At 43.8% G+C, this 24,675-nt stretch overlaps 1 protein-coding gene across 1 annotated transcript in view; it reads right to left on the bottom strand.

Moving 5' to 3' along the window:
• Positions 1–938: 938 nt before the first annotated feature.
• LOC308235208 (uncharacterized protein) overlaps positions 939–24,675 on the bottom strand; it is a 32,218-nt gene continuing 8,481 nt past the window's right edge. Inside the window, exons 3-4 of the mRNA XM_080643988.1 lie at positions 11,569–11,695; positions 939–5,190 (exon numbers count right to left, since the gene is read on the bottom strand). Coding sequence (XP_080500114.1) covers positions 3,308–5,190; positions 11,569–11,695 — 2,010 coding nt within the window. The 3' untranslated portion in view covers positions 939–3,307. The remainder of the gene's footprint in view (positions 5,191–11,568; positions 11,696–24,675) is intronic.

Below are 24,675 nucleotides of genomic sequence, written 5' to 3' on the forward strand. Positions count from 1 at the left end.
TATTCAGGGTTGGGGGAAATGCTTTGTAGCCATTTCCAACTTGTAAACTACATGTGACTCAACCCTGTTGAGCTCCCCAAGCTTCACCAACCTTTTGGTAAAACTCTTGTAATTAATACATGCTGGAATTGGTTCTCGGCAGATATTCTAAATATTTCACTCTGCCCTAGGGAAAAACTTGCAGACATTTAAAGCCAAGTTCAAACAGGCAGCTCCCAGGGATAGCAGATGTCCTGTCAGTGACACAGGGCAAGCCAAGAGCCATGGTTCTCTATGGGGGTGTCCGGCAGTGGTACTTGTTGGAGAGTGGGAATTTTTGCCCATTCCAGAGAGACCGTGGACTATGCCCCAGATAGAGTTGTCAGTGCTGACACCAGGCCAGGCCTTGAGATACGGTCTCATGGCCCCTTCCCAGCACATAGGCCTTCTTTCATAGATCACTGTCAGCTTTCTATAAAACAGGATGACCCTGTGAATAACATGGTCGCCAATGGCATGACTCTGACGTTGCTTGGGAAAAACTGTTTTGTCTTGGGTTACTTGCTCTGCAAAAACAGGATGTGGTTAATGTGCTTAAAAGTGGTCCTGCACAAAGGGTCGGGGTGGCTCTCTGGACTCCCTGCATGGAGAAAGGCAAAGCAGTCACCAGCCGGCTAACCGGCCAGCTGGCCAGCTAATAAAGGCTCCCTAAATTTTAATTTGGTCTGGACTCCAGTGGTCGTTCACTTGTGTTCGCTCCACAACAGTACTCTGGATGTTTGTGATCTACACATTGGAAATAAATTATTTCCAATGCTCAATACACACTTCCAATAAGCCATGTGTAATTTATTTACAAAAAAATTGTTGTCTTTGAATATTGTACCTTATAAAAAACAGTGATGTTGTTTTTTATCATTTGCATTGAAATCAAATTTATAACCACGCCATTTTGTTTTGTCATTTACAAGCAGTCATTTTATTTTATACATTTACAAATATATCTTTAGAAAAATCCATAAAAAAGACTCTGACTTACTCTAAATTACAGGTTTCCAAAGAGATCTTTAAATTAGATAAAAATTTATAAAACTCTGAAGACTTCTAAGACCATAACTTACAACCTGGAGATTTTTGTCCAATGGTAAATACATTAATTAAAGACTCTCTACAACAGTGTTGGAAGAGACCTTACCTAATCAGGTGCCTAACCACGAATGGACATCTGACCCTGATTCTGATACTAACCTCTATCTACAGTGGAGATCAAAGACTTTTCAAGAATGAAAAGCCCAAACATCAGAAATAGACAGCCATCCTGAGATACCAACAAGGCCTATATACCTACAAATTAATGTTACTACTACTATTAGTAATAATAATAATACTTGTTCTTTAGACTTTTCTCAAACCCTATACAGTGTTTATGTAACCCAACTGTTAATAATTACTGAATGTGTACATCTACCTGCATGATAAATAATAATCTTTTTATGGTATCACTTTTAAAATTTATTAAAAAAGTGCTATTATAAAAAGTTAAGTAAAAAGGAATATTAAGCCCAGCAGGTGGGGTTCCATGGCTGAGTGTCGACTTACGAATCAGGAGGTCACGGATTGATTCCTGTTCAGGGCACATGCCCCGGATTTTGGGCTTCATCCTTAGTGGGTGGTGAGCAGGAGGCGGGCAATTGATGATTCTCTCTCATCACTGATATTCCTATCTATCCCTCTCCCTTCCTCTCTGAAATCAATAAATATTTTTTTAAAAAAAGAAATATTAAGGTGAGCCTGTGTAGCTCAGTGGATTGAGTGTTGTCCTATGCACCAAGAGGTCGCTGATTTGATTCCTGGTCAGGGCACATGCCTGGGTTTCGGGCTTGATCCCCAGTAATGCATGTGCAGGAGGCAGCCGATCAATGTTTCTCTCTCATCAATGTTTCTATCTCTCCCTTTCCCTTCCTCTCTCTAAAATCAATTAAAAAATATTTTAAAAAGAGAAATATTAAGAAAGGAATTTTATATGTAAACACAAAAACCTAATTATGAAACATATCTCACATTTGTATAACTTCTATCTTGTGTGGACTCTCTGATGAGCTTGAAGACTCGAGTTCTGACTGAAGTTCTTACCACACATGTCACATTTATAGGGTTTCTGTCTTGTGTTGGTCCTCTGATGAACATGAAGATACGATCTCCACATGAAGCCTTTCTCACACACAGCACTTTTGTAGGGTTTCTCTCCACTGTGAACTCACTGATGAACTTGCAGAAGTGAAGTCTGATTGAACCTCTTAGCACACACAGCACTTTGTAGTGTTTCTCTGTAGTTGGATTTGCTGATGAGTTTGGAGATTGCGGTCTAACTGGAAACTCTTAACACAACCAGCACATTTGTAGGGTTTGTTTTTTGTGTGGACTCATTGATATTCTTGAAGACATGAACTGTGATTAGAACCCTTATGACATGTCTCACATTTTTACAGCTTCTCTTTTGTGTGGATTCTCTGATAAACTTGCAGATTTGATGTCTGACTTGAGGAATGACTGAAGCTCTTATCATACACGCCACAATTATAGGGTTTCTGTCCTGTGTGGATCCTCTGATGAATACGAAGGTAAGATCCCCACATGAAGCCTTTTCCACACCCAGCACACTTGCAGGGTTACTCTCCAGAGTGGCCTCATTGAAGAACTTGCAGATGTGATGTCTGACTGAAGTTCTTACCACACACAGCACATCAGTAGGTTTTGACTCCACTGTCGACTCACCAATGGGCTTGAAGAAGTGAACTCTAACTGAAGCCCTCCCCATGCACAGCACACTTGTAGGGTTTCTCTCCAGTGTAAACTCGCCGATGTCCTTGAAGATGTGAACTGTGATTAAAGCCCTTACCACATATTTCACATTTGTATGTCTTGTCTCCTGTATGAGATCTCTGATGGATTTGAAAGTGGAAAATCTCAATGAAGCCCTTACCACAAGACTCACATTTGTATGGCTTCTCTCCTGTGTGGACTCGCTGATGAACCTGCAGATGTGATGCCTGACTGAGGCTCTTACCACCCACAGCACACTAGTAGGGTTACTGTCCAGTGTGGACTCAATGGTATTCTTTTAGACATGAACTATGACAAAAGCCCTTATACATGTCTCACATATTTATGGCTTTGCTCGAGTGTGGACTTAGTGATGAGCTTGAAGATGAGATTTAGTGAGACTGAAGGTACTGCCTCACAGGTGACATTTAAAGGGATTCTCTCCTGTGTGGATCCTCTGGTGAACCTGAAAATACAGGCTCTACATGAAGACTTTCCCACACTCTTAACATTTGTAGGGTTTCTCGACAGTGTGGATTCGCTGATGATCTTGAAGACTTGAGGTATGGCTGAAGCTCTTACCACACACAGTACATTGGTAGTGTTTCTCTCCTGTGTGGACTCGCTGATGGGATTGAAGATATGAACTCCGACTGAAGCTCTTTACACACACAGCACATTTGTAGGGTTTCTCTCCTGTGTGGACTCGCTGATGAGTCTGGAGACTTGAGGTCTGACTAAAGCTCTTCCCACACATGCTACATTTGTAGGGTTTCTCTCCTGTGTGGATCCTCTGATGAACATGAAGACTTGAGGTCACCATGAAGCCTTTACCACACTGTTCACATTTGTAGGGTTTCTCACCTGTGTGGACACGTTGATGGTATTGAAGGCTTGAGGTCTGACTGAAGCTCTTCCCACACACAGCACAACTGTAGGGTTTCTCTCCTGTGTGGAATCGCTGATGGCCTTGAAGATGCGAACTCCGACTGAAGCTCTTACCACACACAGCACATTGGTAGGGCTTCTCTCCAGTGTGGATTCGCTGATGGGCTTGAAGATGTGAACTCTGACTGAAGCTCTTTCCACAAACCCCACATTTGTAAGGTTTCTCTTCTGTGTGGATCCTCTCATGAACATGAAGATATGAGCTCCACATGAAGCCTTTCCCACACACAGCACATTTGTAGGGTTTCTCTCCAGTGTGGACTCGCTGATGAACTTGCAGATGTGATTTCTGACTAAAGCTCTTACCACACACAGTACATTTGTAGGGTTTCTCTCCCGTGTGGATTCGCTGATGGGCTTGAAGACTTGAGGTCTGACTGAAGCTCTTACTACACACAGAACATTTGTAGGGTTTGTCTCCAGTGTGGATTTGTTGATGTTCTTGAAGATGTGAACTATGAATGAAGCCTATACCACATGCCTCACATTTGTATGGGTTCTCTACAGTGTGGACTCGCTGATGTGCATGAAGCTGTGAACTTAGTCTGAAGCCCTTTTCACACACAGCACATTTGTAGGGTTTCTCTCTAGTGTGGACTTGGTGATGAACTTTAAGATGTGAACTCCGACTGAAGCCTTTCCCACACACAGCACATTTATAGGGTTTCTCTCCTGTGTTGACTCTCTGACAAATTTGCAGAGGTAAGCTTTGACAGAAGTCTTTACCACACTCATTATTCCTATTGAATTTCTCTTCTGTGAGAACACTTTGGTGAGTGCAAAGCAGCGAGCTATAACTGATGCCATCCCCACACTCACTACACATATGAGATTTTGCTCCTAGGTGTAACTGCTGATGAAGTTGAAGATTGGGGCCAAAACTGAAGCCTTGTCCATTCTTATGAGAATTTTGCTCTCCTGCATGGATTCCATTATGCTGAAATGATGTCTTCATGAAACATTTCCCACAATTATTGTGGCTACACGACTTCTCACTTTTATGTACTTCCTGATCATCATCATGGTCATGAGAGGTCCTTTTAATATCATAACCATCACACTTACACAGTTTACACTTCCCATCAAACTGCTGACACCTACTCTGATAATTCTGTAACTCTCTCCAGAAATCCCAGGTGGTCTTCTTTGGAAACTCTTGATTTTTTATACTATTGTCACTTTGAACTTCCCCTTGAACCTTTATTACATAGTTCTCATCTTCAAAAACCTGAGTAGATTCTGTTGCCCACAACTGGCAGAAGGAATCGCCTTGGATTGGCAAATCAGACTTCTCGCCTTGTAGATTTATTATCAAGTCTTGATTTCTGGTTAACTTAGTCATAATGTGTTCCCATATTGGCCAGCATACAAGGTCTTCATGAAAAAGGTCCCTTAATTCAACTTCTTGAAGAGTCTCTATCTCATTTTGATTCCAGTGTCCTGAAAGGATAAGATTTCAGAGATGAAAATGAGGACAAATGAATATATACTCAGAAATGAAAATATTTTCACCAGTCAACCACACTGGGAGACCATATTCGATCAGCTTGGACTTTGTCACTGGCTTTTTCATGCCTATGAAAACAAAGAGGTGATGAGTAGGCTCCTATACGCTAAGTGTTAAGGAGACTCACTTGGAACTATAACAAGACTTACCCATGAAGTCAAAATTAGAAATAGATCGCTACAGAGCAGGGAACTTTCTCAGCAAAAGTAAAAAGGACAGATAATATTCAACTGGTGAACAACTGGAAAAAAATAGAAAACTCATTTCCATATTTTATGGGAGTAAAATTCCTAAGATAATTGTTGCCACTTAATTTGGCTGAATTTTATGATCAATGTGAACAGCTAATATTCTCTTCCATGCTTTGTACATATGTATTTGTACATATGAGAAGGTGCCCTGGTACCCAGCACACAGGATGGTCCCCAATGATTCTGCCTCCTGATGTCTATATCCTATCAAATCCCTTCTCCCAATGTATCAGGATTGGTCTGTGAAGCCAATAGGATATGGCAGAAGTGAGAATATATCACTTCCAAGGTTAGGTCATAAAAGGCATTGTGGTTTCTGCCTTCCACTGTCTTGGGTGTAACTAGCGGGGGAAACTAACTGCCATGTTTGGAAGACACTCAGGAGCTCAATGTAGAGGCCCACTGGCAAGGAACTGAGGCCTTCTCCCAACCATCATGTGAATGAGTGCATCTTGGAAGCCGAAACTTTAGTCCCATTAAACCTTCAAAGGCCTGAAGCTCTGCTGGACTCCTTGACAAGTTTATGAGATTCTGAGCCTTATCATCCACATAAGCTGCCACCAGATTCCTGACTCACAGAAGTATAAATAAATGCTTGTTGTTGTAAGCTGCTAAGTTTAAGCTGCCCTAGCTGGTTTGGCTCAGTGGATAGAGTGTTGGACTTCGGACTGGAAGGTCCCGGGTTCGATTCCGGTCAAGGGCACATGCCCAGGTTGTGGGCTCAGTCCCCAGTAGGGGGCGTGCAGGAGGCAGCTGATCAATGATTCTCTCTCATCATTGATGTTTCTATCTCTCTCTCCCTCTCCCTTCCTCTCTGAAATCAATAAAAATATATTTTAAAAAATACATAAATCCTGTAGAAATACTAATATCAATCAACATAAAAAAACGTTTAAGAGTAGTTTGTTATACAGGTATTAAGTAGCTAATACAAGTACCATAAAAATCATTGTCATCAGGCCAAAACCGGTTTGGCTCAGTGGATAGAGCGTCGGCCTGCGGACTGAAGGGTCCCAGGTTCGATTCCGGTCAAGGGCATGTACCTTGGTTGCGGGCACATCCCCAGTGGGAGGTGTGCAGGAGGCAGCTGATCGATGTTTCTCTCTCATCGATGTTTCTAGCTCTCTATCCTTCTCCCTTCCTCTCTGTAAAATATCAATAAAATATATTTTAAAAAAAAATCATTGTCATCAGAAGCATAATAATGTTCTTAAATAATCCCTAAGTCACACTGCTTTTTTCTCCACTTGTGAGCTGTCTCCAGGAGTGAAGACAGTGAGATCCACATAGCACCATTCTCAATGAGCTTTTGTTTATAAGAATTATGAGACAAGAAAGCCTTTAGTTTGTGCATTAGTACAGTGAAAATAGGCCTCCAGGACATTCCTCATAGATGGAGCAGGCAACTAGATAGACACCAAAAAATGTAAAACCTTGTGATACTCTGATGTTGCTAAAAGGAACTTTTAATAAGGGAGACGTGCACAAAATCCTATCTAATAAAAGAGTAATATGCAAATTAACCATCACTCTGTGACAAAAATGGCAGTGCCCATAGCCACAAGATGGCGGCGCCCAGTCCTCTTAGCACCGCCGGAGTCCCCCAGTCCGCCCAGCGGCGGCAGTCCGGGGTGTCCGGCTGGGAGGCGTCCGCCCCCCACGCAGCAATCCCTGCCCAGCGGTGGCAGCCCAGGGTGTCCGGCTGGGAGGTGCCAGCGCCCGGTGCGATCCCCGGCCACAGCCTGGGCTGGGGTCTCAGGCTGGCAGGGCCGCGCACCCCCGCCACGCGATCTTCTGGCCAGCGGCGACAGCCTGGGCTGGGGTCTCAGCCTGGCCGGGGCGCGCACCCCCCGTGGCACCATCCCTGGCCAGGGGTGGCAGCCTGAGCTGGGGTCTCAGCGTGGCCGGGGCGCGCACCCCCGCGGCCCAATCCCTGGCCAGGCTGAGATGGCAGCCTGGGCTGGGGTCTCAGCCTGGCCGGGGCACGCACCTTCTGCGGCGCCATCCCTGGCCGGGCTGAGATGGCAGCCTGGGCTGGGGTCTCATCCTGGCCGGGATGCGATCCCCTTCCAGTGGTGGCAGCCTGTGTTTCAACCACTGAGTCACACCAGCCAGGCAGATATGGAGGAATCTTAAATGTTTCTTTTTTTAAAATATATTTTATTGATTTTTTACAGAAAGGAAGGGAAAGGGATAGAAAGCTAGAAACATCTATGAGAGAGAAACATCGATCAGCTGCCTCCTGCACACTCCCCACTGGGTATGTGCCCCCAACCAAGGTACATGCCCTTGACCAGAATCAAACCTGGGACCCTTGAGTCTGCAGGCCGATGCTCCATCCACTGAGCCAAACCAGTTAGGGCTGTCCAATATGCTAAATAAAAAAACCCATCTAATAAAGAGGGAATATGCAGGGGAGGGCATTTGGGGGTGACCGGGTTGTCAGGGGAGGGCAGTTGGGGATGATCGGGCTGGCAGGGGAGCAGTTAGGTGTCGATCAGGCTGGCAGGGGAGTGGTTAGAGGGTGATCAGGCTGGCAGGCAGAAGCGGTTGGGGGCAATCAGGCAGGCACGCGAGCAGTTGGGAGCCAGCAGTCCTAGATTGTGAAAGGGATGTCCGACTGCCTGGATTGGACCTAAACAGGCAGTCGGACATCCCCCAAGGGGTCCCAGATTGGAGAGGGTGCAGGTTGGGCTGAGGGACACCCCCCCCAAGTGCACTAATTTTGTGCACCGGGCCTCTAGTATAAGATTCATTCAACTTTCTGAGGAGTGCGAGTTACAGAGGTGCATCTATTTGTCAAAACTAATCAAATTGCATGCTTAGGATGTGCATATGTAAATGTTACCTCAATAAAAAGAACTTACACAAATAAGAAGTCATTTCACTCCCTGAAAATTCCTGTACATTTATAATCTGTGCAGTTTTCTGTATACACTGAGTGGCCAGATTATTATGATCTCTGAACACATAATAATCTGGCCATTCAGTGTGTGTGTGTGTGTGTGTGTGTGTGTGTGCATATATATATATATATATATATATATATATATATATATATATATATGAGGGTGTGTGTGTATATATATATATATATGTATGTATATATATACATACATATATATATATATATGAGGATATGAGGTCCGGTGCATGAATTCGTGCATGGGTGGAGTCCGGCCAGCCTGGCCAGGGGGAGGGGACTGGGCAGTTGGCTGCCCTGCCTGCTGGTCGAAGTCCTGGTCGAGGGGACAATTTGCATATTAGCCTTTTATTATATAGGATATACACTGAGTGGCCAGATTATTATGCGTTCAGAGATCATAATAATCTGGCCACTCAGTGTATATTTCAATAAGATGTTGGCCAAAAATTAAAAAATAAAAGTAAAGGCTTGTTTGAGAAGGCAAAGCAGCCCTGGCCAGATAGCTCAGTTGGATAGAGCATTGCCTAGTATGATTAGTTGCGAGTTCAATCCCTGGTCAGGGCACATACAAGGATCAACCAATGAATGCCTATATTAGTGGAACAACAAATCGATGTCTCTCTCTCTCTCACCCTTTCTCTCAAATCAATTAATCCTATATAATAAAAGCCTAATATGCAAATCCACCGAATGGCGGAACGACCTACGGAATGACTGGTTGCTATGACGCGCACTGACCACCAGGGGGAAGACGCTCAACGCAGGAGCTGCCCCCAGCCCGCAGGCCCCAGGCCAGCCAAGGCGGGTGACAGAGGGGGCCCTCCGGTTGCCCCACTGATCGCCCTGCAGAGGGAGGTGACTGGCAGTGGCAGCAGGGGGTGGGGCCGGCGAGCAGACAGCACCAGGCCGGCCAAGGTAGGTGCCAGCAAGGGCCTCCCGATCGCCCTGCAGGTTGCCCCACAGATCAGCCCTGATCGCCGGCCAGGCCTAGGGACCTTACCTGTGCACGATTTTCATGCACCAGGCCTCCAGTCAATCAATAATAAAATATTGCCTTCCATTAAAAAAATAATGATTATTTTAAAAAGCAAAGCAGTTATAAAGCAAAACCAGACAACAGTTGTAGCTGGGATGGTAATTCTAAGGCAGGTCTGTACAGAAAAATAAGGGAGCGAGTCAAATGGAGGCAGCATCTAACCTCCCTGACTGTGGGAAAACTTCAAGCAGAATGAAGACACAAGAACAGAAATGATCAAAGGGCTGAGAAGACTTTGCCCCACTACTCACCACAGGCAGGGCCTCATCTGTCAGATAAGCAGCTAGGTTTTCCTGGTTCTTTTGTTTCTCTGATTCAGCTTTTTATTTTTGTGCTTATATCCAATAGGGATGGCTGTAATTACTGTATTTTAGGCTGGGCTTACTTGAGGGATACACAAAGTAAAATAAGTGAATGAAGAAGGGAGTGAAGAAGAGGGGGAAATGAAGGAAAGGAAGGGAGGAGAGAGCAAGGTAGGCAGGGATGATGTCACTGGGTAAATGGATGGGGCACTGCTCACAATGGCAATGCAGAGAACGAACACAGGTTACGAGAAGCTGTGAGGGAGCCTTTTTCACTCACATTCAAATGGCACCACCTACCCATTCATCCATTAATCCATTAATTCATCCATTCAATCATTCATCAAACAAATAATTAATGAACATATCCTGTGAGTTAAGCTACAATCCCTGATCTCCTGATGTTACACTCAAATGGGGAAAGAAAGACAATAATATACAAGTAAACAAAATGTAATCCTTTAATATTATCAGCTAGTAATTAATGATTAGTCCCAAAATAAGGCAGAGTAGGGGGCTGGGGATTTTAAGCAGAGTGCTCAGAACAGGCTTCTGAGATGAGATGACATCTGAGCAGACAGGGATGGGTGAGGCAGGAGACAGAAGGCTGTATGGGGGGAATAAGGAAGAGCAAGAGAAAGGCCATGAGGTGGAGCACGGTTGGCATGTCAGAAACACAGCCAGCAGTCTATGTGGCTGGAAGGCTAAGGAAAGGAAATCAAGCCAGAGAGGGTGAGGGTGGCCAGGTCAGGCAGCGCCCTGCAGGCCCCTGGAACTATTTTGGACTGTATGAGTGAGATGGAAGTCATGCAAGAGTCCACAGACAAGTTACCTGATCTGACTGACACGACCCGGCTGCTGTGGGAGAACAGACTACAGAAGGCAAAAGCAGAGGCAAGGAGGCAGTGAGAGAGCTGTTGTAAGTAAGCAGAGGAATGAATGACGGAGGCGTGGGCCAGGGTGGCCCCCTTCCGGGAGAGAGAAGGAGGACTCGGCTGCCTGGCTGTCACCTGCACACCCGCCTCCTGAGGTTTCAGTCTCCATCATCGGAAGCTACTCTTCTCTCCCCAAGTGTAATTTCCTATCCAATTTGAAGGGTTGATATGCTATGAAAAATAAATGGCTTATATACAAGGTGAATACACTAAAGGCAAAAATTTAAATTCCAATACTATGATCCTTATGCATGCTAAATAGTATTTCTCCAAATTCTGATCCTGACTTGTTGCAATAAATACAACAGGCAGCCCTAGCCGGTTTGACTCAGTGGATGGTGCGTCAGCCTGCCGACTCAAGAGTCCTGGGTTTGATTCTGATCAAGGGCACATGCCCAGGTTGCGGGCTCAATCCCCAGTAGGGGGCATGCAGGAGGCAACCAATTGATGATTCTCTCTCATCATTGATGTTTCTATCTCTCTCTCCCTCTCCCTTCCTCTCTGAAATCAATAAAAATATATTTTAAAAAATACAACAGGCAATCAAACGACCATCCTTTCCTGATTTATTCACAATTTTGGTTGTATTGTATGCAGTTCTGACAAAGAGCTATGCTGTCTTTATTCTATTTTGTTCAATACAATAAAGATGTAACTCACCAACTGATTTTAAACCCCACCAAGATGTTGTAACTGCAATTTGCAAAAAAAAGGAAAGGTACAGACAGGGTATCTCACAGGACTTAGGAAATTGAGATCCCAGGTTTGGGGACACATTTCAAGAGCCCCCAAGTCTTAAACATTTGAAATCAAAATACTCCTGGGAGCTGACATTCAGTGGCAGAGGGCGCCTGTCCTCACCCACTGAGACCAGGTTCCGGAAGTTCTCCAGCATCACATCTCGGTACAGCTTCCTCTGGGACGGGTCCAGCAGCCCCAGCTCCTCTTCCGTGAAGACCACAGCCACGTCCTGGAAGGTCACCGCCTCCTACAGCACCAAACACAGGAAACCTCAACTTTACAACCAATGGCCACGGGGAGAGGGGCAGCACTGAGGGGCAGAGGGGATGGGTGGGAAGTTGTCCTGGATTCTGCCGGCTCTGAGTCTACTTGAAGGACCTTCCCCCTCTTCTCCATCCAGCATGTCAATTTCATACACTAATTTTCCACAGTCCCTTCAAAAGTGTGTGCAATTTACCCTCTTTGGTGTGGCTCAGTTGGTTGAACACCAGAAGGTCTCGGGTTCAATTTCTAGTGAGGGCACATGCACGGGTTGCAGGCTCGATCCCTAGTAGGGGACTTGCAGGAGGCAGCCGATTGATGTTTCTCTCTTACCCTCTCATTTCCTCTCTCTCTCTCTCTCTCTCGAAAAATTAATAAAAACATGTATGAAAAATTGTGCAATTAAAAACAATCCCTGTTTATTTCACTCGGTGTCATTGTGAGTATTCCTACGGAAGCACCCTGGAACTGTAACTCCTCAGTCGTGCGGGATAGACATTTTGGTTAGTACTACCAGATTGTTCCAGCAACGTTGGGTTCATTTACTCCCAACAGCTCTGATGGCTTTCACCTTTCCTTTCTCACTCACACATTCACTAAGCCTGGGCATTCTCACTTCGTTACAATTTAACAAACCTACTGGTCAGCCTTCCTGAGGAGCAATGAAATTGGTCCTCTGTGCTCAAGGCCAGGCCACCTACCTGTGACATTATTTATGACAGCATTCAAAGTGTCTGACAGCGTTCATGCCAGAATCCCTCAGTTTAAATCCCAAAGCTCTGCCCCTCCCAATCTGCATGACCTTAGACCAGTGATCGGCAAACTCATTAGTCAACAGAGCCAAATATCAACAGTACAATGTTTGAAATTTCTTTTGAGAGCCAAATTTTTTAAACTTAAACTTCTTCTAACACCACTTCTTCAAAATAGCCTCATCCAGGCCATGGTATTTTGTGGAAGAGCCACACTCAAGAGGACAAAGAGCCGCATGTGGCTCGCGAGTCGCAGTTTGCCGACCACGGCCTTAGACCAACAAATCCCTTAACGTATTTTAACTGTGTGACGGTGTTCATATCAGAATATTCTTAATCACAGAAATGAAGGAGGATATGTAAGTTCCTATAATTGTACTGTCCAATTCAGTAGCCACTAGTCACATGTGGCTATGTAAATTATATTTATGTAAAATAAAAAATTCTCTCCCACAGTTGCACTAGCACATTTCAAATGCTCAAGAGCCACGTGTGGCCTGTAGCTACCATGCTAGACAGCCCAATAACAGAACACATCCATCATCACAAAAGTTCTATTGACAGCGCTGTCTTAGAAGCTATACTAGTACACATAGCACACAGTAGGTCCTCAATGAATGTTAGCTTTTATTACTGTAATTATGATTGGTATAGTAAGGGTTTTATTAAACTTTATTAATTTAGTTACCTCTGCTTTCTTTTAATGTTTGCATGGTACTCATTTTTCTATCCTTTCACTTTCAACCTACCCAGACATTATATTTGAAGTGAGTTTCTTATAACATACTAGAGGCCCGGTGCACGAATTTGTGCACTGGTGGGGTCCCTCCTGTCTGCGTCTGGGGGGTGGGTGAACCGGATTTGGGGCTGTCAGGGCCCCAGCAGCAAGCTAACCAACAGCCAATTCCACGAGGAATCGGGCTCCCTCCTCCCTCCTGTCTAGGTCCGGGGTGCAGGTGAACTGGATTCGGGGCTGTCAGGACCCCAGCAGCAAGGTCTGGGTCAGTGTGCATCATAGCTACTAGCTGATTGTCCAGTCATATCAGTCGCTTAGGCTTTTATATATATACTGAGTGGCCAGATTATGATGATCTCTGAATGCATAATAATCTGGCCACTCAGTGTTTGTGTATATATATATATATATATATATATATATATATATATATATATATATATATATTAGAGGCCCAGTGCATGAATTCGTGCATGGGTGAGGTCCGGCCAGCCTGCCCAGGGGGAGGGGACATGGGAGGTTGGCCAGTTTGTCTGCTGGTCGAACTCCTGGTCGAAGGGACAATTTGCATATTAGCCTTTTATTATATAGGATATACACTGAGTGGCCAGATTATTAGCGTTCAGAGATCATAATAATCTGGCCACTCAGTGTATAGATAATTGGGTCACATTTTAAAACCCACAATACTAATCTCTGTTTTTAATTAGCATATTTAGGCCATTTACATTTAATGAATTATTCTATGGTAGGACTTAAGTCTGTCATTTTATTTTTTTCATTTCTGTTTTTCCCCTGTTTTCCTGTGTGTTACTTGAACATTTCTAGAATTGCAATTTGATTTATCTATAGTGTGTTAGAGTGTATCTCTCTGTATAATTTTAGTGGTTACTATAAGTATTAAAACATATACACATACCTTAACAGTCTACTGTTGATATGTTACTAGTTCAAAGGAAAAGTAGAAACCTTACCTCTCTTTAACTCCATTTAACCTACCCCACTAATAACTGTCTTAAATATTCCCTCTATATAAATTTAAAACTACATCAGACAATGCTATCATTTTTGCTTCATTCCTTTAGCTATTCTTTTAGCTCAAGTCTGCTAGTGACAAATACACTTAGTTTCTTTCATCTAAAAATGCCTTGATTTCCCTTTATTTATTTTTTTATTTCCCTTTATTACCAAAGGATATTCTTACTGGATACAGAATTCCAAGTTGAAAGTTCTTTTTTTTTTTTTCAGTACTTGAAAAATAGTATTCCACTTCTTTGTGGCCTCATGGTTTCTGATAAGAAACCCACTGTCGAGATCAACCAAAGGACTTGTATACATGCATATAAGCCTAACCAATGGACACAGACAACAGGGGGGTGAGGGCATGACTGGGGGGTTGGGGAGACAATGGGGCGATAAGGACACATATGTAATACCTTAATCAATAAAGAAGAAAAAAAAAAAGAAACCCACTGTCATTTGAACTGTTTTTCCCTTATAGTTAAGGTATCATTTCTGACTGCTTTCAAGGTTTTTTTCTTTGTTAGTTTTCAGAAATTGAACTGCAATATGTCTTGGTGTGATTTCTTTGGCTTTGCCCTACTTAGAGTTAACCCAGTTTCTTGAATCTGTAGGTTTATGTCTCTTAGAAGTTAGGGAAATTTTCCACCATATTTCTTCAAATAGTTCTTCAGTCACACCCTCTTCCTCCTCTCCTCCTGGATCTCCGATGACACGTGCCGGAAGCCAATTCCAGCATGTCATAAATGCAAGAATTTCATCAAAAGGTTGATGGACTCAGCAAGGGCTGAATCACATATATTATTGCCTGTTGGAAATGGCTAAGGGCATTTCCCCGAACCTGAAAAGGATGCATAAATGACTGCTTGCTGCCAGACAGCTGAGGGCGTTTTAACCTACATGTTATTGCCTCCTACTGGCCAAACACCTGAACAGCCGGAGGCAGTTTCTCCAATCTGACAATGGATTCTGTATACCAAACCTTACCCTTTAATATGTATATCTACCTTGCCTTAGGACAAATTGTGTTAATAAAGAGCAAGGGGTCCTGAGACCAGAGAAAACTTAGTTCCTTTAGCTAAGTCTTCTCTGGTCCCCCAAAATGCCTTCCAAAATTCTGTTTCATCTCTGGACTCTTGATTAATTTACACACAGTGCCTTCTCCAGATTCCTGAACCCTTCTAGATGCTGGGTTAAGACCCCCGGCAACAGGAATGTTAGATACTTTATAGTATAGTCCAATGGACCCATGAGACTTTATTTTTTCTTCCCCAGTCTATTTTCTCTCTTTTATTCATATTAAATAATTTCTATTTTTCTTTATTGCTTGCTTATTTATTTGAATGTTTACCTGAGGGTGGGGTGGAGAGAGAGAGAGAGAGAGAGAGAGAGAGAGAGAGAGAGAGATCAATTGGTTGCCTTCTATATGAGTCCTGGGAACTGAATCTGCAACCAAGGTATGTGCCCTGACCAGGAATTGAACCAGCAACCTTTCGGTGCACAGGGCAAAGCTCAACCAACGGAGCCACTCCAGCCAGATGTAATTTCTATTATTCTATCTTTAAGTTCTTTTCTCTGTCTCTTCATTCTGCAGGTGGGCCCATCCATTTAGTTTATGAAAGTTCATTTACTGTATTTTTCAGTTCTAAAATTTCCATTTGGTTCTACTTTATAGTTTCTATTTATTTCCTAAGATTGACTATTTTTCATTTGTTTACAGCATGTGTGTAATTTCTTACTGAAATACTTGCATGGTAGCTGCTTTAAAATCTTGTCAGATGGATGAACCTTGAAGTCATTGTGCTGAATGAAATAAGTCACAGAAGGATTATGAATATAATTACATTTAATAAGGTATCTGGATCAGTCAAACACATAGAGACAGAAAGTAAAGTACTAGTTTCCAGAGGCAAGGAAGAGAAGGGATAGAAGTTACTGTTAATGAGTACAGAGTTTCATGTTAGGAAGATGGAAATGGTTTTGGAGACGAGTGGTGGTGATAGTTGCACAACATTGTGAATGTATTTAATGACACCGAATGGTACACTTAAAAATGACTGAAGTCACAGAGCTGAGGGTCTGCGCGGGCAGAACCTGGGCATGCAGGTCCACAAGGGCTCGGGTCAGGTTCCTCCCAAGGCAGCTTCCCTGGTGCCCTGAGTTCTGCCCACTCATCGTGGGGAGGCTCCAGCACGTCCTAGGAGAGAGTACAGCCACCGCGCTGCATTTGCAACTTTAAGAGACGCTCGGAGCCCTCCTGCTGCTTCTCCGCCAACTTGCCCAGAGAAAGGAAGACCTCCGGCCCCGCGCCTGATACTATGAAAGCGCAAGACCACGTAAGCACAGTGCTAAGGACCCTCGGGCTCTCGCTGGCCTTAATTAAAAAAAAAAAAAAAAAAAAAAAAAAAGACTAAAATGGTAAATTTCATGTTATGTATACTTTACCACATTAAATAAAGTCCTTGTCAGATAACTAACATCTGGGTCATCTCATGCGTATGTCTGTTGGTTTTCCTTCATACAAGGTGAGATTTTCCAGTTTCTTGTAGACCAAGTGGTTTTCCACGGAGACTTGGACATTTGGGGTGTTATGTTATGAGACTCCAGATTTCACTTAAACCTTCTGTGTTCACTAGGCCTCCTCTGACACCTTTCTGACAGGAGAAGGGAGGCGGAACTTTGTTCCTGCCAGCTGAGGGATGGAAGTCCAGATCACCCCCTTGGCCTCGGTTAACACCTGGCGGGTGAGGAGTTCATTACTTTCGGGTCAGGGTGAGAGTTCTGGCATTTTGCTGCGTCTAGGCAGACACTGCCCTCCCTGGAAGGTTTGTTACCGTTCCCATTTGGCCTTGACTCACCAGTGGGGGTGGTGGGGGTTGGCAGGGTTTTGGTCTCAATTCCTCTGGGCAATGGTGAACGTTCTAACTTACTACGAGACCCTGCCTGAAACACCCACGCCGGGAAAAGACAGGTGGCTCATTATCACAAGGTGGTGGCAGGGGTCCCTTGTCTCCATGGACACTGTCGTGCTGGAAGGTACTCGTTTCCCCTTGGCAGGGAGGCCAGGGTGGGTGTGGGGCTGCAGTTTCCCAGTGGTATTTGGCAGGGGAAGAGCAGTTACTGTCTAAAAGTTTGCAGCCTGTGACTGAAGGGTCCCAGGTCGATTCCAGTCAAGGGCATATGCCCAGTTGTGGGCTTAATCCCCGGTGTGGGGCCTTGCAGAAGGCAGCTGGTCAATGATTCTCTCTCATCACTGATGTTTCTCTCTCTCTCTCCCTCTCCCTTCCTTTCTGAAATCAATAAAAAATATACTTTAAAAAGAAAAGAAAAATAAAACGAAATAAAAGTTTGCTGTCTTGCAAGGCTGCCCTTTGACTAGCTCTTTGACTAGCCAGAGGCTTTTAGGCTTTTTGGGTCTGCACCCATTGCTGTGTGCATTACCATACTCTCCGGCACTCAGTCTTACATGAGACAAGAAGAAACCCCAAGCAACTCAATGCCATGTCACTCCTGAGTCTTGAGGTCCCTGGCCAGTCTGCCTTCTCTCTATCTTTCACGTTTGTTTTACATTCAGTGTCCGGAAGTTTTAGCTGTACTTCCTTTTAGCAGGAAGATTAGGGAAAGTACATCTCTTCCATCTTTCTGGAAGTGGCAGTCTCCAGAACAGAGCACATAGGTCAGAAACCTGTTACAGCAGGGCTCTTTAAAGCGACTTTTTAAAAACCTTAAGCCATGTTAATGCCTAGGAACAGCAGATTTTTTTAAAGAAACATTAATTTATTGAAATATGACATAGTCATTAAAAATGCAGGGGAAAGAAACATCTGTTGGCTAGAACAGGGGAACTGGTACTGAACATTCCCTCCCACCACAAAAAAAAAAAAAAAAAGTAGGAAATATATGAACAAAATATATGGAACAGCTGTTTTCAACATTGAAAGCACATTCCTTTAATCCCTGAAATAAAGGAAGCAGATGAGATGAGCCCTATGATCACTCTAGATTTCTGCTTGTAGATCATTTTTGAGCAGCAGGAGCAGGACAGGGGAACCCAAACACAGCCTCTGTGACTTGGAGGCAGAAATCAGAGGATGGGGAGGCCACGGGAGCTGGAAATTCCAGGGCGGAGCTCCAGAGGAAGGGAGCTATGCAGAAGAAGAGTACTACTGGCCTGCACAGGCACCCTGCATCCCTTAGAGCCCGCCCCCAAGACGACCCGGAGCAGGCACAGGATGAAAAGCACAGGCCCGGCCTGCAGCGGCTGGGGAGCCACGGGCCGAATGGTTCCCAGAGCTCAGTAGGACTCAGGTGTTTGAATTCCAAACGGCCGAAGTGAAAGCCCTCGCTGATCACTAGGGACCTTCACCAGCAGCCCCTGAAGGACCAGCTTTAGTGAAAGGGCTAACCTTTCTCTGGAAGGGAGGTTCTCAGCAGTGGCACTTCTGACATTTGTTGCGAGGCGGTGGGGTGGGTGTTTTCCTGCACGTTGTAGGACAATCATCCGCATTCCTGGCCTCTGTCCAGTAGTTGTCAGTGGTACCCACCTCTCTAGTCATGAGAATCAAAAATGTCTAGACATTGCCAAATGTCCCATGGTGGGGCAAAATGGCTCAAATTGAGAACCACTGCTCTGAGATAAAGCTTACTCTAGACTCACCCTATCAAGGCTTAAAAACAAAGCTCAAAAGAATCAAACTGAACCAAAGGGTCATACAACCATCTGAGTATGAACAGAAATAGTGTTTTAGCCCTAACCGGTTTGGCTCAGTGGATAGAGCGTTGGCCTGCGAACTGAAGGATCCCAGGTTCGATTCCGGTCAAGGGCATGTACCTTGGTTGTGGGCACATCCCCAGTGGGGAGTGTGCAGGAGGCAGCTGATTAATGTTTCTCTCTCATCAATGTTTCTAACTCTTTATCCCTCTACCTCTCCCTTCCTCTCTGTAAAAAATCAATAAAAATATATATTAAAAAAATTATAAAAGAAATAGTGTTTTACAAAATGTAACATTCATTCATGACAGAAAATCTAAGTAGCAACTTAACCACAATAAAGCCATCTACAAAAACCCATCAGGTAGCCCAGCTGGTGTGGCTCAGTTGGTTGAGCATCATCTCATACACCAGTTTGACTCCAGGTCACGGCACATGCCCAAGTTGTGGGCTCCATTGCTGGTAAGGAGCCTGCAGGAGGCAGCCAATTGAGTCTCTCTCATCATGTTTCTGTCCCTCTCTCCCTCTCTGAAACCAATAAAAAATATATTACAAACAAACAAGCGCACCAGGTAATGATGAAAGACTGAATGCTTTCTCTCTAAGATTAGGAGCAAGGCAAGGCTGTACATGGTCAGTACTTCTATTCAAAACTGTCCTAGCAGACCTAGCCAATGCAATAAAGAAAGAAAAAGAAGTCAACAGAATGAGGATGGGAATACAAGAAGTACAACTCTTTATTTACTGTCTATATAGAAAATTCCGGGATGCACAAAATATTACTAGAACTAGAATGCAAATTTAGCAGAATCAAGATACAAAAATCAATTATATTTATATATTCTAGCAACAAACAAATAGAAATGGAATTTCAAAACCAATACCATTTATTTTTTACTAGTGGCCCGGTGCACGAATTCATGCACATTGAAAGGAAATTAATTAGAATATTTTAATATTGCTATTCACCCTTTCTCTATAATAGAAGTGTCAGTCAAATTCACGATCAACAATGACAGATCAAAACACACGCATGCAATTGGCGCCAGCGAGAGCTTTATGTGTATCATGCATGAGCAAGTCAACTTAGCCTTTTATAAATATAGAATAAACTTGCTTAATTAGACCTGCTTTCTGATTTAGATAAATTTTTTCCAGCCCAGTAAAGCACCCCAACTTCTCTTTCAGGTAATTGTCAGCAACACAGCAGTAAATAGCAACACAAAGCAGATTATTATTGTAAGATCATGTAGGGAGAGCAAAGGGTAAAATATTTAACTGCAGCAGTGTTTGACTATATTCTGCATGTAAGAAAACCTGAAGTCATTTTCAAGGTCCACCATTTCTTACTTCTTTTCAGTCGGGTCAAGTTTCTAAGATTTCTAAATTTCTGTTTTCCAGCCAATGGAAAAAAAAAAAAAAAAAAGGGATTCCACCGAGTCTCCTATCTACCTACTCCAGGACTTCCGTGAGGATCAAATGAGATGAGGCATGGGAAAACATTTGGTTATAGTGTAAAGTGTTTCCACCTGGCTATAAAGCAAGTCGTGTTCCTGGGCTGAAGAAACTCCAAGGAGGCTAGTCGCTAAGGAGAGGAAGCCGGGAGTTGCTACCTGACATCATTACCTGGTGCCCACAGCCACTGTTTCCGGGCTGGGCTGTGGGCCTCATGGGGTCTCAGCAGTGTTGGCTGCGATTTGGTGGGGTGTTGCTCTGGGGTAGTGGCGGGGCCCGTGTCCCACTTGGGGGAAGATGAGTGTTGCTTTGTGGGCTCCAGGTTCATGATGCTGTAAATGGCCAGTACGCGTCATGGAAGCTCCTGCGTTGAGCATATGCCCTCTGGTAGTCAGTGCGCATCATAGCAACCAGTCAGATGGTTGGAAACTTACCATATTAGACTTTTATATATACAGATTTTTTAAAAAATATTTTAAAATTTATTTCAGAGAAGGAGGGAGAGGGGTAGAGGGAAACATCAATGATGAGAGAGAATCACTGATTGGCTGCCTCTGGCATGCCCCACACTGGGGATTGAGTTCACAAGCTGGGCATATGCCCTGATCGGGAATCAAATGGTGACCTCCTACAAAACCAATACCATTTAGAACATCAAACCCAAAATATCACTTAGGGATAAGTTTAACAAAATATGTGTACGAAGGCCTGGCCACTATGGCTCAGTGGTTAGAGAGTCAGCCCACACACCAAAGGGTCATAGGTTTGATTCCAGGTCAAGGGCATGTACTGGAGTTGTAGCTTCTTTCTTTCTTTCCTTTCTTCCTTCCTTTTCACTCTTTATTTCTTCCTTTCTCTCTTTCTTTCTTTCTTTCTTTCTTTCTTTCTTTCTTTTTGATATATTTTTATTGATTTCAGAGAGGAAAGGTGAGGGAAAGATAGAAACATCAATGATGAGAGAGAATCATTGATCAGCTGCCTCCAGCCTGCCCCACACTGGACATCGAGCCCACAACCCAGGTGTATGCCCTGATTGGGAATCAAACCATGACCTTGTGGTTCATATATTGATGCTCAACCACTAAGCCATGAGGGCTGGGCCCGGGTTGCAGTTTTGATCCCTGGCCCCAGTTGGGATGAGTGCAGGAGGTAACTACTCGATGAGTCTCTCTCACGTTGATGTTTTTCTCTCTCTTTCTCTCCTCCTCCTTTTCCTTTTCCTCCTCCACTTCATCCTCCTCTTTCCCTCCCTTCCACACTCTCTAAAAAGAAAATCAGTGGAAACCATATCCTTAGGTGATAATTAACAACAGCAACAAAATATGTGTAAGAAATCTATACATTGTAAACTGTAAAACATGACTGAGAGAAACGAAATAAGCCCCAAATAAATGAAAAAAGAGGTAAATGAAATATCTAAATGTTCGTGGGTCAGAAGGACTTGTATCCAGAATCTAAAAAGAACATTTAAAATTCAAGAGTAAGAACATAACTTATTTTAAAAATTGAATAAGAGAGTTGAACAAACAACTCCAAAAGAAGATATACAAATGATCAAAAAGAAGACAAGATGTTCAAAATCCTCAGCCAACAGGGAAATGCAAATGAAAATTGCACTGATTGAAAAAAAAATGAAAGAAAGAAAATCACACTGATATATCACTATACTATCATTAGAATGCCTAAAATTTAAAAGTTTAAAGATATATCCTGTTGGAAATGATGTGAGCCAACTAGAATTCTAACATATTTCTGTTGAGACTGTAAAATATACAACCACAGTGTAAAATGATTTGGCAATTTTTTAAAAGAGAGTCTCCTCCTAGTTATTTATCAAAAGAAAGAGAAAAAAAACATACAAAAGAAAGGAAACCCATGTTCACCCAAAAGTCTAGTCTGCAAGTGGTCACAGAAGTTTATTTACATTTGCCAAAAACTAATAGGCGAATGGATAACCCAATTGTGGTATGCCCGTAAAATGAAATACAACGCAGCAATAAAAAGGAATAAACTATTTTTTTAAAAGGAATAAACTATTGATATGTGTTCAAAACCATAATGATGAACAAATGAAGCCATACACAAAAAGAGAACATCCGATATAATAAAAGCTTAATAAACTAAGTGTCCGGTCGACTGTTCAACCAATCAAAGCATAATATGCTAATGATATGCTAAGTCCGCTCAACTGCTCACTATGACGTGCACTGACCACCAGGGGGCAGACAGTCGACCAGTCGCTATGGGGGGCAGATGCTCTGACTGGTAGGTTAGCTTGCTGCTGGGGTCCAGCCGATCGGGACTGAGCAGGATGGGCCAGACATGCCCTGGAGCCCTCCCGCGGTCCCTCCCTGGCTGGCCAATCTCCAGCGTCCCTCCCCAGCCCAGATCATGCACTGGTGGGGTCCCTTGGCCTGGCCTGCTCCCTCTCGCAATCCTGGATGCCTCGGGGGATGTTGGAGAGCCGGTTTTGGCCTGATCCCGCAGGCCAGGTCTCTTGGCATAGCCTGCGGGGATCGGGCCGAAACCAGCAGTCCAACGCCACCTGCCGCTCCTACCTGCTGCACCTGCTCATCCCAGCCCCACTACGCCTGCCACCACTGCTGCTCAGTAGGCTCGCTGCCGCTCCACGCAGTCTCCGGGCTGCAGCAGCCAGCCGTGAGCCCTGCATCTGGTGCCCATTGGTCAGCTGAGCGACGCTCCCACTGAGGGAGCACACTGACCACCAGGGGGCAGCTCCTGCATTGAGCATCTGCCCCAGCCACCTCTTGCGGCCAGACAATATCCTGTGGTTCCCGCCCCCCGCTCCCCCCTCCCACCGCCAGCCCGATTGCCAGCCAGACGGAGGGACCCCACCCGTGCACGAATTCGTGCACTGGGCCTCTAGTACTACATAATTCCATTTATATGAACTCAAGAAAAGATTAATCTGCAGTGATGTAAAGTTAATCAGTGCTGTTGCCTACAGTGAGTGGTGTGGGAAGAGGCATGAGGAAACCTCTGTGGTGATAGAAACAGTCTACATTTAGATGGGGCGGCGGTCACAAGGGCATGTATATTTGCCAAAACTGATCAGAAAAGTTTATATTATGTACATTACATGCAAATTATAACTAAAAAATGATTACAAAGACACTGTTAAGAAAACCACAGAAAGGAAAAATATTTACTCGCAGTAAATATAACTGACAAAGAACTTGAACTCGGAATATGAAAAGAATACCTTCATTAACAATAAAAAGTAGAAGCCCATTTTTAAAATGGGCAAACAACTTCAACAAACTTTTCAAAAAGTATATATATATATATATATATATATATACATATATATATATATATATATATACATATATATATATATATATATATATATATATATATGGTGTAAATGCACATGAAAAAGTACCCAACATCATTTTTCATAATGGAAATACAAATTACAGTGATAGTGAGATGCCATCCATTAGAATGACTGAAATAAAAAGATCTACATCAAATTATGGCAAAATGTAGAGCAACTGAAACTCTCAGATGCTGTGGTGGGCTGTAAATGGTGCCACCTCTTTGGGTAACTGCTTACATTCACCTGCCCTACAAACTGTGTCATTCCACTTCTAGATGCTTACCCAAGAGATATGAAAACATACCCACAAGAAGACCTGCACAAGAATGCTCACAGGACTTTTATGTATACCAAAAGCTGCCAAAGAACCCAAATGCCCTTCAAAAGGAGAATTTTGTCTTTTCTTCCAAAGGATAAACAAAGTGTCATATATATTCATAAAATGTAATACAACTCAACAATAAAAAGGAATAATGTAGTGATGCATACCACATAGACCAGCCGTGGGCAAACTAAAGCCCACGGGCCGGATCCGGCCCGTTCGGCTGTTCTATCCGGCCCGTGGAGCCGAAAGAGCCGAGGGTTCTCTTGCTCTCCCCTCCGCTCCTTCACCAGCAGCAGTGTTAACATGGCAACGTCGGGAAACACGGCTGCAGCTCCTTCTTCTGAGTGGGCGGATTTATATCCGCCCATTCAGTAGAAGGAACAACCTCTCAATCTTCCAGAGGCTCCTTGTAATGCCCGCGGACGCGTCTCCCCACATCACCCTGGGAATGCGTAGACACGTTATCGTGGTGATGTAAGGAGACACGCCCCTGGAGAGCACAGTATCAGAGCCTTTCTGAGGTAAGATTAAGAGCTCTACTCAAACACAATTTTTTCCTGTTCCCACATTCTGTACATCACAATGACTTGTTAAAAAAACAACAAAGACTTTCAGCTTTTAGGG

This window comes from Plecotus auritus (genome assembly GCF_963455305.1).
Source record: "Plecotus auritus genome assembly, chromosome: 10".
NCBI lineage: Eukaryota > Metazoa > Chordata > Mammalia > Chiroptera > Vespertilionidae > Plecotus > Plecotus auritus.